The sequence below is a fragment of the Polyergus mexicanus genome, unplaced genomic scaffold, assembly GCF_030449975.1.
Source record: "Polyergus mexicanus isolate NDT 795.1 unplaced genomic scaffold, iyPolMexi1.0 SCAF_5, whole genome shotgun sequence".
Classification (NCBI taxonomy): domain Eukaryota; kingdom Metazoa; phylum Arthropoda; class Insecta; order Hymenoptera; family Formicidae; genus Polyergus; species Polyergus mexicanus.
Genome location: NW_027223325.1, coordinates 1,498,801 through 1,512,898, shown reverse-complemented (window position 1 = coordinate 1,512,898; position 14,098 = coordinate 1,498,801). Strand labels below are relative to the sequence as shown.

The window sequence follows — 14,098 nt, the reverse complement described above, 5'->3', positions numbered from 1 at the left end:
TTTCCCTTAACATGTATTAAGTGCGGTACAAATCGAGATGGGAGAAAAATCGTCGCAATAGCGCGAAATGACCTTGGTCCGACCAACGGCCGACGATCTGTCCACAAATCATCGACGGACATTCGCCAAACTGTAATCAGTGTTCATTAGCCTGGCCAAGCCGCGATTCTACGGGGTTTCTCCCGTGGGGAGATCTTTTCAATAACTCTTGGTCGGCGGTAATTGGTGGCGGGCGATATCTCTCGTAGCTCCACTCCTCGCCTTTTCTTACTCGGGGGGGTCCTCCACAATGTCGTATATAACAATATCCCCGGCTGTCCCGACCTGACCGCTATAGATAGAGAAACATTAAGTGTCCAGGATACGCACCCACACAGACGTTCACTCGCACATTGTGCAGGAACGACAAGTAACCAACGTAGGTACGTCCTGTGACGCACGTCGACAATGACTGACCGCGACGACGACGACGACGACGACGACGTTCTTCAGAAAGAGAGAGAGAGGGAAGAACGGAGCTTGTGTTGCTATCACATTGGCTACTGATGCCCTTCTTTCATTTCATGTCTTACAGATACCTCCGCCAGTCGTTCTCATTTCTTTCCGATTAAGTAATCTTGCAGAGAGAAATTGTGATTAAATTAAATTACACTTGCATATTTATAATAATTTTGTTCAAGTATCTATCAATAAATCAAGCTTTTATATGGATAATTTTACAGCTTTAAAAGTAGTGCTTGTGGGGTTGCGCTTTTGAGATCTCTTATTTTATATTATGATATATCTATCTTTACTTAAACATTGATTTGAAAAGCCGATTGTATCCATAAAATTAAAACAATAGATACACGGATACAAATGACACAGATTTGAGAACCGCTGCTATAAAAGCAACGGATCGAAAGGGGGTAGTTGGACCGGAGATTGAACGGAGGCACATTGGGTCATAAACGTTTATATTGCGCTCAGTGCGCTAGTAATGCCGATATTGTCAAGTTATTGGTTCCCTCCTCGGATGTGGAATCACCTCTCGGTATCAGCAAGGCCGCCGCAAACCGTAGCGTATCTTCGTTAATCCGGGGAAGTATCGTCCGGTATAGAGCGCGGAAAGTTTAATTGGAAATATCGGGGAAACCGAAAGTGCCGGAGAATAGTGTCGGTAGCGGGTGTCCTGAACTGGCGCATTAAGCGAAGCCACTTCATAGGCAATCATACCCGTATTATCGAAACACTTTTTCTAACATTTTTCATGCAACATTAATTAGAAATATTAAAGAATAATGAATATGTGTATTACGTATATGCGTTTAATATAATTCATTTAATTCAGATATTTTAGAAAAATTAAAAATATGTTATATTTAAACCAATTAAAGTATACAATAAATTTCATATTCTTTTATTAAATTATTATCATATTCTTGAAGCATTAATCATTGAATCATACATTATCTAAAAACCTGTCTAACCAACGAGTTCGAGAATATTATTTGAAATAAATATTTACCATTTCTTTTTTTTTTTTTTTTTTTTAAGAATTTTGTAAGATCGCAAAGCTCTTTGGAAGGCGTATCAAAAGCCGAAGGAATTTTCTTTCCGGCGATACTTGCTAGACCCAATCAACTGATATCGCGAGCTTAAGCTTCCCAAGAGCCGCAACTCCTGATACGGCGGTAGTTCGACGATGGTTAGGCGGCCTGATCACGAGTTAGTGGTTCGAGATGGCAGTGCGGCTAGGATAGACTGTGGAAGAGAAAGAGAAGGCCAAGCCGACTTTATGTCGGGACGTAAGCCGGTTATAGGCACTGCCGATGTTATTTGATGGCCAAATGCACTTCACCGGCGTGGGGTGACCTAAAATTGCCCACCCCCTCTATCCTAGCCGATCTCTATCGTCCAGCTAGTATTTTCCAGGCCACCTCCATCTTAATCTCCCTCACTATCAACGCGTAAGGTGAAGAAGAACTCGGTAGATCGCGCAGAAACACGGGATATTGAACGTATCCACGTATCTCGCATATTATCAGTTCCAGAATTACTGTTCAGAAATATCTTTATAGCCGTAGAGATATTACCCCTATATAAAAGTTATAATGTTGACACGCAAATATGCGTGACTGTAAAAAAATATTAACCGCTAGATTTAACGAATAACTGAGATGGATCTTTCGGTCTACTTTTGGTTTATCACAAACGAGAGAAGCAACCGAGGGAAATGGCAGCAAGGCTTTCTCCGCGCGAATATTAAAGAGCCATCGATAGTCGAGCATCGCGCAAAGGTACAAGAAACGACGCCAACAGCAATGGGATGGCAGACAAAGGAAGGTAGAGAAGAGGGAGAGATATACTTCCTCCACCTGCCTCTTCTCTTCGGCCTGACTCGCGCTCGGGCGAGCATAAAACGCGCCGCGCGCATTTCCCACCCCCGCGCATTAATACCTAACCGCGCCCGCAAAACTTAATGAATTCTTTAGCGAGATCAAAAAGAACTCCGGTCGACCGATACGACGAACGGCGGGAGCGGTTCCCCCCCCCCCCTCTCTCTCTCTCTCTCTGTCTCTTCTTTTTTTTTCTTTTTTTTAAAGCGCGGGGAGCAAAATTGAACGGCGATATTCCCAGTACGGTTTAACGATGACGTATACCTCCCGGCCTCCCTTATTGCATCCCCTGTATTCTCCATTTCTCTTAACGAGGCATGTTTTACCAAATTCCGCATCTTATCCCACCTTTCCCTAACGCGTCCGCAGACGCGAAGCGTTGATGCGTTATACTTTGTTTCATTGAGTTGAGAAACTCACGCTATAATCGATGCTAAAAAATTTAAAGATTAAAAGAAAAAAGATTAAAATAATATACAAAGATTTAATGTTTCTTTATTTAAGGTTTGCGATAATAAAGTTTAATATTGAAAATTAACTAATTTTAATTGAAAATGATTCCAATCAGGAACTAATACAACATATTTTTTATTTATTAACTTTATTCTATATGTGAAAATTCATAAACGGACGATTAGAATCGTAGATAGCATTTCACAATTGTAACTGAAAATTCAGGCGGACAATTCATTAGCAAAGTCTACAAGATTTATAAGACAGTGATATGGTAAGATAGCTGTTGCGCGCGGAGTGAGAAAAGAGAAAGTCAAAGGACAGCCTCCGGTAAGCTCCTAGTATTCAAGAAAGAACGTCCGCGCTACCTTGGTGTCGGCTGAATTGCTCGCGACTGCATGTCTTAGGGTGATTGGGAGTTATGACTCCTAAACCGTACTCCTGGGCGTCGGAAGGACTTGACACAGGTCAGATACCGCCTCGTAAAATGTTATGAGAATTAATGTCAACCCCCTTTGCCACCCACCCTCCACATGCCACACTCTTCTTCGCCCTCGCCGTCCGAGCGTCTTCGCCGACACCGAGGACATCACTGGCGCGATGTCCTTTCGGTATTAGCCAATTTCGTCGTTATACGATGACCACAACTTTTGCGGCTAATGGAAAAGTCGATACCCGATTGCCCTCGGCATCGGTTATTAAGACGCGACCGGCCAATCGTCGGTTAAGATTCATCCGGATGCTGATCAATCGTGAGATTGTTGCACTTGGTAATTTGCGTGACTTTTATGTAATTCATTTACTAGATGCGCGTATACGCTTGTAAGTTATCGATCAATTTGTCCGAAGTATCTTGATCACCTAAACGTTTCACTGACATCACGTATTTTCATTTTATAAAAAAATATCTTTTTATATATTTAATGCTTAAGTACAATATATAATTTAACATGTTTTATTTTTCGTAAATTTTGTCAACAATAAAATAAACTTTTTATTAATTCCTTAAATAAGTAAAATGCAATATACAGATTTCATCGGACACATAATGTGATAATATAGCAAAGTTTACTCTTAATAAGCAATTGGTTAAATATGCAATAAATGATTGGAGAAAACCGTCACAAAATGTCACGTTTTATAAGTCATGATACGCCTGCAACTGAAATCAAAGTTTGTTTGATTCAATATATACATATGTACATGCGCAGATTTATCGGATACGGTTAAAGATTACACATTCCAGTTAATTATATCGAGATTCAATTTAATTAACTTGGTATGTCGTCGCGCTGCCGGCATATATGATAAATAGAAATTTCCGTACTTCTCGTCTCTCTAATTTCTCTCACATGTGAATTCGAACAGCCAAACGTGTGTTCCTCTCTCATAGTCACACATCAATGTCGACAGGAACCACGGTAGTAATTATTATTATTTTTTTTTTTTTTCAATCGAAATCTGTCACAGCGGACGCTATGCAGTCACGCGTGCAACGCACTTTGCGTTTAATATCAACAGACTGCATCGCGGACCGAATTATAACCGGAACCTTTCAAAATGACGTACTTCCTGGATTTAACAAGCTGCATTACATGAGCAGACATAGAAAGAGAGAAAGAGAGTTTCACCGAAAACTTTATTAATTATGAATTTTGTCATAAGAGTGACTATGAGAAATTATGCAATTTTAATTACAAATATTATCTTTTTTAGTTTAATTAGTTACATTTACATTAAACAAAAAGAACAATACGATAAAAGAGTTTCGCGCGTGTATGCTTTAGTTTTGCTATATAAAATATATATTTTTATTAACTACATTTTTTTTTTTTGATTACAGTATTAATTATAATATATTTCTCTTCTTGAGCAATCACATTCTTTAGCCAATTTAAATTGCTGGAGAAAAATAAAATAATGAAATATAATTTTTGTTCTACCTTATATTCAGTATTACTGATCACGATGTGTTAGCAAAAAATTAATTTTTTGTAAATACAGCTGATGAAAATAAAATAAAATAAAACAGCTGACAAATATAAACTGCCAATAAACGTATAATCTGCTCAAATTGTTCCCACGAAGTGGAAACAAAGTAAAATCCACCATGTGACAATATGCGACGATGGAATTGCATAGGCATAGACGAACACTCGTGGTAAAATGTGGCCTCATAAAGACGCTATACATCGGCAATCGCTGGATGAGTGGTTTCTTCCGGTCGCCCACCAGCGTTCCACGCTATGTGTACATTAGCCGGCGGTGTTGCGCCCGTCAGTTTAGACGATGATTTAGTAGAGGCATTGATTGGGTCGATCAGAGGCCATATCATCTCATTTAAGGCCTTCCATCATCGGTGCCACTATTTATAGAGCGCGCTATCGTGCGCTCGTCCGCCTCGCCGACGATGATCGAATCAATTTTCGTCCGCGTTCCTTTAGCGAGATTTCGCGCACACGCGCTCACGCGCGTGTACCACATCCCGTGTAAATGCCGGCCGTAACACCGATTGGAAGATTGCACGGAAGTCTTCGTCTTGGCGAGCAAGAGAGAAAGAAGGAGAGACCATCGTTCTTTTCAATATCGCCTACGCTATTCATATGCTTGAGTCCCCGTCGTTAATCGACGCGGACGGTCGGCACAAACATGTCGTTTAGTAACGCAACATCGCATGCACACTCGCATCTTTTGAGTGGCATTAATTTTAGACGGTATAATGAGAGAGAAAGAGAGAGAGAGAGAGAGAGAGAGAGAGAGAGAGAGAGAGAGAGACAGGTCAAAAACTGTCTGGTCACTCGTCTATGGTACAAGAACGTGACTGGATACTGATATTTGTGCAGTACGGCTATAATAAGCATGTCGACAAAAATAACAGTTCTATGTGAAAAACGCCACAAATTACGTTCCTTTTTCCCCTCTTGTTTGATCGTTTAAAGAGTAATATTGCGATACAAGCATGCAAAAAGGAAGCGTTAGATATTTTTAAAATAAATCTAATAAAAGTACGAGGTGCGTATAAAGTTTGTAAAAATATATGTGGGCTGGTTCTATGGATAAAGATCCGACCTCCGTCTGCCTCATTTCTCTTTATAAAAGAAGACTATGTATCGTGAAATATCAGAATTCACAAAAACGGGAGCTGTTATGCGAATGACGCGTATTCTGTGTTCGCGATTTCCTAGTTACGTAAAATTCATACGAAGAAGAGACCAGCGGCAGATGATGTGATTTGTTGCGCGAGAAACGCAATGTAAAAGACCGCTACGCATGTAATTACGAAAAACATAAATTCTTACCGTACGCTTCGTATCATAATTAAAACGAATGTTTGAAATATAACACTGTGGTATCATTGAATTATCCATCCTCTGCCGTTTACACAAGGGCTCTTATGCTAATTTAATTCTTCTCTGAAAACCAGATTCGGCAAACATCCGTGAAAAGCGTGCTTGTTAATAATACGCACGATGAAGCAATTATGTATTCCATATGAGCGAAAGAATATTTTTATATGTTTAGAAATAGCGGGCATGCTTTTACGTAAAATACATAAAAATGTATGACAGGAAAATATTTAATTATATTATTAGAATATAAATTATATTAACATTAATTAAGATCTCTATGTAAAAGATTATATATATATACACACATAATATAATTAATATATGTAATATATAAAAGATATATTTGTTGCAATGATATATACAAATGAAAAATGTTGATCGATTCTCAAAACTTCGAAATAAAATATTCTAAAGTCAAACTTGAAGATCGAACAATCCTTTTCGCGCCAATTAATTAGTACATTTAGGGAGAAATCGATGACGAAGCCCTTCGGAATCGTCGGCGAGGAGAAAAAGTTTAAACGATGGCAAAGCGATATGGTCGAGCATGGAGAGGAGGAAAGGGTGTTGCAGGGAGAGCAAGCAATTTAATTAGTATAATAACAAAGGAGTCGAGAGACTATCGGTATCGGCGACGTAATATTTTTTTATCGAACGGTCATACAGAGGCAGATTATATTGTACATAAATCGCCTCTCTTCTTTTATCCTTCATCGGTTTTCTCTCTCTTTCTTTAACAGCGTTTCTCCTCGCCAGCTTCGATATTTTCGAATTAGCCTGGCAATGATTTTTCACGGTGAGACAAAGCGTTCCTCGGTCGGCGGTCCACATTTTAATCAATATACGCGTTTCTGAAGCGCGTATCGCGAGAGCTTCCCCTATTGCACCCCCTCGGCTTTGGGTCTCGATAAAAATTAATATTAGGACCCGTGTTTCTTCGCACAGAAAATATGCTGCGCACCCTTCGTGTAATGGAAGAGATTGTTCCTACATTGGCTCTCGCGTATCAGTGCTGGATCGACCGGTCTTTAATATCATCACTCATTGATGGTCGCTGAGGAATTATTCGAATCGGTTCTTTGATGTTGATTTAGTCGATTTTTCACGTACACGATCACGCGATATTACACGCTATATTTCATAGTTTGTATGTAAGTCTTAGACCGTAAGATTTCCGTATACCTAAATGTGTTAATACATAAAGAGTAAAAAAGTTGACAAAAAAAAAGAAGAAATAACTAGCAAGTAAAAAAGATAATTACTTTTTATTCTTGTGAACATTATAACACATTTTCATTTAGGTAAATCCGAAAGTATTTTCCTAAAAAGACAGATATCGATTTGATAAAATCGACATCTTTTCATCGATAGACCGTTTCTTCTTATTGTTCGTGAAAAGCGCAATCGCGATTTTGATTAATCTGCGAACCGGTTGTAAGGGCCGACGCGAGATTGTCTTCCCTTGTAAGAGCGGTGTGGAAGGGACTCGATATTCCAACCTCGTCGCTCAAGTTTCCCGACGCGGAATTATTCCGAGGGGTAGCGGCGCGAATTAAGGCTTCTTGCGGCATAAAAAATCTGTGTAATCAATTATCGAACCTTTTACCCCATATTTCACGGCCAATGAGTCGCCACTCCCGCCGGCGCCTTTAAGCGAGACTTACCGACCCTCTCCCTCAACACTTTTTAGCTGCAATCCTTGGTCTTTCTTTCTCGCGGCCTCACCCTTATCTTCTCCTCCGTTGGCTCTTCGGAAAGGAGAGGGATAGCCCAGTCTTTGTTTGAGATATCAAATATTTATTTTCTTAAATAACGCAAAAACCCGGTAAAGGGCGGATCGCCAGCATTTTTTGCCTTAATAAATTATCAGCGATTATTGGCCGCGTTTGGGTAAGTAAGGCGATTTCTTCTCTTTTTCTGCAAAAGATTTCGTGCTTTCTTTCTTGTGGTTAAGTCAGTCGAAATTGATTTAAATGTGTGAGATAAATCTTTTGATTATTATACGCGGCGAATTAATGTGGAAATAGAATGTGTATATTGATATTTCAAGTCACTTGGGAAAATTTTCAAATCCATAACATCTCACTTACTAATTATTCATCTGAGGCATAGTCGTATGTTGCTTGGCCTCTCGAGAAAGTGCAAAAGAGTACATGTTACGTAAAGGGTAGCAGTGAGAAAGCTCTTTGATACAGCATTGATGTATTGTTAATATAAGCGAGTAAAACTCAAAGGATATACGTCTTGCGTAACGAGTTCTTGTTCGCGCATACATAAACACGTACATTCCAGACGTGCGATAGTAAAATAAATAACACAATAAATTTGAATATAAAATTGAACAATATTCTCAAATAATTTCTATATTGCTACTTTTAATTAAATTAATATTAAAGATTGTAATATCAAATTTCTCTCTCTCTCTCTCTTTCTTAATTAATATTATAATTTTAATTATTATAATAGTTTAATTATTTACATATACACAGAAATGTTTGTTATGCAGATCAGTTTAAATTTGAGAGGACATTCATATATTTCAAGTATACTTGATCGGAATTAATCCGTCATAATTGATCATAAAAATTCCGCGCTTTCGTCTTTTGCTTTTGTTTTGTGCCAACTTGATCTCCTAGGCGAATCTTTTAAAGAGTTCTTCGTTCACAGCGATGCAAATGAACACGAAAACAAACGTTATGACCTTAACTGAGGAGGAGAGAAGGAACAGCGGTGCGCGCGTGCAACATATATACGCGCATACGCGTGCGGCCGGGGAAACAAGCTGCAAAGTGCCAGATGAAAACTGTGGAAAAACTCGGCGCTGCGTATATAAAATGCCTTGCGTTTCGCCGCGAGCGGATTTTTCGGCGGCTGGGTTGAAGAGGTGGTCCGCGGGGAAGGATAGCGAACGCCCGCGAGAGACGACAACATAGACGACGTCGACGACGACAAGGACGATAGAGGGGCTAAAAAGCACTTCTAATGACATTGTGCGCGTTCAAACAAACACACGGAATGCTTAGTAGTTTCTAAAATTGTGGAGAACTCTCTGCCCTAGCTTGCTCGCTTTTCTTCATTTTCCTCTTCCTCTTTCTGTTTTCCGGTTAGGTGTAGATGTATGCGAAGAATAGTTTATATGATTATAGAATACAATACTTTTAAAATTTAATATTATTAATGTAAATATGTAAAAATTTAATACTTTAGAATGTAATATATGTATATTTCTCTGAAAAAAATATTCGGAAAATTTGGGAAATTTTTAAAATCTCTTTCTAAAGAATATTAAATAATTTTTCTTTTATTTATTTTAATTTTTCTTGTAATTAAGAAGTTATCGATAAGTTCAAAAATCATATATACCGTTTGCATCTAGTCCTTTGCATCGACTATTGTACACAAAGCACCGTCATATATAGACTTTTCATTAATGCCTGAATGAATAAATGCCACCGTGCCCCTCCTCTGAATTCTTAATGCAGCAACCTCGCTGAAAGTACTCTCGAGCCTTCAAAATATCTTTAAGAAGTTTAAAGTCTTCCCTCGATAGCATGTAAATATTGTATGTAAAGCGCGACATCAAAGAGATTCTTCTACGGTATAATGCCTTAAATTTCTACACAAGGAGAGATTAAGCAACAACGTAAGGAGATAAACAATCTTAAAATGTCTATCCTGAAACATTGTGCGATGGATTAATTCTCTATTAAGAAAATCTTATCTATGTGATTAAAAGCATATACTTATTGCCATTCTAAAAAAAAAGAAAACATTAATACGAAAATATATACTATGGAAACTTAATACATATTTGCAATATTCTATATTGCTTAAAAAAAAAAAAAAAAAAAAAATGAAAGACACAAATTATACAAATATGCTTATTATGTTTAAAATAAATTCAAACTCTAATTATATCATCCACAATAATTATTTTTACCAATTCCGTATATCTCCCAAAAATCGAACAAATTACTCGCATGTTTCTCGAGAAGCGTTTTCTAAGATTATGTACAATTAGTCGCACTATGCGTAATCTTTTCTATATAATTATCTAGAAATAATAATTCAAATAATATTTTAAATATATCACAGTATAGGAAAGATTTCTAGGAAGAGAACGGCGAAGAGAGAACATCGTTCGTCTAGCAAGAACCGAGTTCGACGCTCACCAAAGAGACCGCAGAATCTGTACTGGCCTCTCTACGAGGACGTTCCTAGAAACTTTGTTACATTTTTGGTCAAGTCCGCATACGCGATACGCGTTGGACGAGTAAGTGGATCAAAGGGATACAGGAGAATTTCGAGATGACAGAAAAGAGAGAGAGAGAGAGAGAGAGAGAGAGAGAGAGAGAGAGAGAAAGAGAGAGAAATACACTAGAAATTGGCGGACTATTCTATTGCTCTATCTTTGAGTGCTCCGTCGAGCTTTCTTTCGATGCCACGGCGGAAAAACTTTTCCAAAATTCTTCGGGATACCATGAACAAAGAGAATATGGAGCAAGTGAGTAGGCGAAAAAAATAGAGTGAAAAAGTAGATCCAAAACGCGGTAAAGTGAAATATTTAACGTCAAAGCCATGGATTGTGCATGATAAACGCGACGATGACATACATGTATTTTTTATGGGAAAAATGAATTGTGCGCTACATCTAGTAAGAAAAAAAGAAAACGGAAAATAAGAGAGAAAGGAGAAAGAAAGAGAGAGAGAGAGAGAGAAAGCAAATGGTTCCAAAATGAGTCACTCATGCTAGAATCATGTTAAAAACAAAGATTTCTTTGTTGGCAAATTAAGAACGATATTTTAACGCTCGACTTAATTCCAAGAGACTGAAGAAGAAGACTGAACGACGAAGAGAACTTTGAAAAAAATGTATGACCAAATGTGATATATGAATAAAACTAAAATGAACGAGAAGTGACGACGGTTTCTGAAATAGCTCTTCACTTTCATCATCGGCTATGAGCAATTACACGCAAAAAATATACGCTTTATAAATATTTCAAGCTACTTAGAACATATGAAGAAAAAAAAAAAAACATGTATAATATAAATGCTTTGGTAAAATTGATAATATATAAAAAAAAAATACAAGCGCATTTCTCCTTTATGATGTAAGTTGAAACAGTTTCATATATTTGGAAAAAATCTGAGAGAGATATCTTTAATATCATTTTTTACAATTTTATCTATAATTTTAATCTATACTTTTATATAATATAAAGAAAAGTTGACGTGTACGTTTACAAGATTATTCAATGTTGATGATAGTAATAATATTATATGTTATGTAACATAATTAACTAAATTATATATACGAAATAATAATAGTAGTATTTCACAAAATATTAAATACAACAATAATAGTAACATATCATAAATAACAAATTAAATCTGTATATATATCTTGTTCATGAATACTTCTTGATGAATATTAACCGTATACTTTAGTTACAAAAGCATACTTAGTACATTCATTTAGTTTATAATCTATATTGCTATAGATTCAGAAAATTTCAAATACATCAGACATATATATATATAAATTATATACTAAAGAATTAGAGTATATAATAGATTTGCAATAATTATACGAAAACTCGTACTATAAATAACTTTAACAAGACTATGTCTTTTTGTAAAATACATTGAACTTTACTTAATATAATATTCGTCTTGTGAAAATTTTTCTTTTATCAGAAGGTATAATAAGAAACTAAGATAGCGCGCGTAAACAGATAATAGATACACATCTATGTCTATATTTTACCTAACAAATATCAAATGGTAAATTCTCTAAGTTTTGCGAATTACATCATTAGTTTTGCAAACTGAACTTTCATCCGAAGTTAAGTTCTGAGTTTTATGAACTTCCTTCTCAGCGGAATTCTCAATTTTGCAAATTATATTCTCAACGGGGATTAAACTCTCAGTCTTACAAACAATTGTATTTGCCGAAGTGTTCGATGTTTCGCGATGCGTCCATTGGTGATTTTCCAGCGTGAGAATACTTCTGAAATACTTGCCGCATTTTACGCAGTAAAGATTACACTTCTCGTGACTCTTCCGATGCTTGTTGAGCAGATCCTTGCGCGTGAAGGTCTTGTTGCAGATCGTACAAGCGAACTTGTCGGGATTCACATGCAGCACATTATGCCTCGTCAAGTTGTCCAACCTCGTGTACTTCTTGGTACAAATGTCACAGGTGAACTTAGTCCTTTCAGAGTGACATCTCTGATGATACTTCAAATATCTCTTCTCGGCGAAAGTCTTTTTACAGGCGCAGCAGACGATCTGGTTGTTATCGTTCTTTTTCACGTCCATATGACTTGTCAATTCCTCACATGTCGCGAATTCTTCCTTGCAGAAAAGACAAATAAACTTCTTCGGCTGCTTGTTCCTCTGTATATTTTTCAAAAAGTCTGGATCGGTCATGATCTTGTAGAGGAAAGAATCTTTTAATTTATCTTCTGGCTCGGTGGAGGTACTTGATCCAATATCATCAGCGCGATTGGAAGCATCTTTTGTTGACAGATTCATGACCTCCACATTATTGTTGTCATCGTTAGTGAGCGAAATATCGGTGGATGAAGGCAAAGTCATTTCATTACTCAAACTAGTGGATGTCATAATTGGAATCAGAATATTTGAAGATGGAACGTATGTCTGTTAAATACAATATTTACCTTAAGATTTAAAAAATTAAATAAACATGCAGTATTAAACAAAATTATATTTCATATTTCCATAATTATATGCATACAAAATATTCATATAAAATTTTTTATATAATTTAATTACAGAGATATATTTTTCTAATAATTATTGAAATAGATATCTTATAGTCAATTTTTATTTAATAATTTATATATTATTTATACATTTTATTGTGTATTTTGGATAAATTCATAATTATGACAAAAAGACTTGCAAAAATGATAAAACATATATTGATAATTTGCCTGATATAACTCCTGGGCATCTATTGCATCCGTTGAATCATAATTTTTTTCAGCATCCGTACTTTCTTCATCCGAAGGACTTTCTGTTGCAGATGCAATCTTAATATTATTTTGGAGTATTCTGTGTCTTGGAACTGTTTTAATTCTCATATTTATACTGTAACAATCGCAAATAATAAAAATAATTTAATGTTAATCTAAATTGATAGTTATGCTATAAACTAGTAAATAGTAAATCTTAGGTTCTATGAGATTGTATAATCAAATTACATTGGTAATGGAACACGTTTATAACAATAATAAATATGAAATGAATTTAAATAAACATAATAAATAAAGTTAGAAATTTGAGATTATTTCAAATTTGGAAATATACGTAATAATTTATGAGGAAGATTAACAGTAACTTATATACATACTTATGTTAAGAAGATGATCAATGATTAGCTTCTCGTTATTTCAATTGAAAATGCAAGCACGTAATACTTTTGGTACTCTTTCACTGATTCATATAATCTTTGCAGCGTGTGATACATGCTATACGAAATACCGATCACGACTGACAAGATCATCGCACTTAACTTCGAATTGTCCGACGCTCAATCGACCTCAGTGCGACTTTGATGATCGACACGACAACAAGAACCTTAGCGGAGTCGCGGGAATGAGTTTGCAAACATAGGTATAGCTTCATATTCATGGAAATAGGTTATCATGGAGGCTACTTTCTTCATAGTGTTGTGCTTTATTTCGTACGAACACGAGAGAGAGAGAGAGAGAATGTATTTATGTCCAAATATATTTAACGATATTTTACAAAATTTTGGCCATATTTTTGAAATGAAAACTTATAATAATAATAATGCATATAAATATTATTTAAAGATTTAATATAAAACGCATATTATAATAATTTATTTAATGACTTTTTACTATAATTATATATATATATAAC

The 14,098-nt window shown here is 36.2% G+C and overlaps 1 protein-coding gene across 2 annotated transcripts in view; it reads right to left on the bottom strand.

The window, feature by feature from the left end:
* The window catches only part of LOC138933532 (protein odd-skipped-related 2), a 329,776-nt gene that overhangs the window by 105,682 nt on the left and 209,996 nt on the right, over nt 1-14,098 (bottom strand). Inside the window, exons 5-6 of one of the 2 annotated variants that reach the window (XM_070296316.1) lie at nt 13,144-13,300; nt 11,883-12,847 (exon numbers count right to left, since the gene is read on the bottom strand). The exons of the other annotated variant lie outside the window; for it this stretch is intronic. Coding sequence (XP_070152417.1) covers nt 11,978-12,847; nt 13,144-13,300 — 1,027 coding nt within the window. The 3' untranslated portion in view covers nt 11,883-11,977. Of the gene's footprint in view, nt 1-11,882; nt 12,848-13,143; nt 13,301-14,098 lie in introns of those variants that run through there. 2 annotated transcript variants of the gene reach the window in all.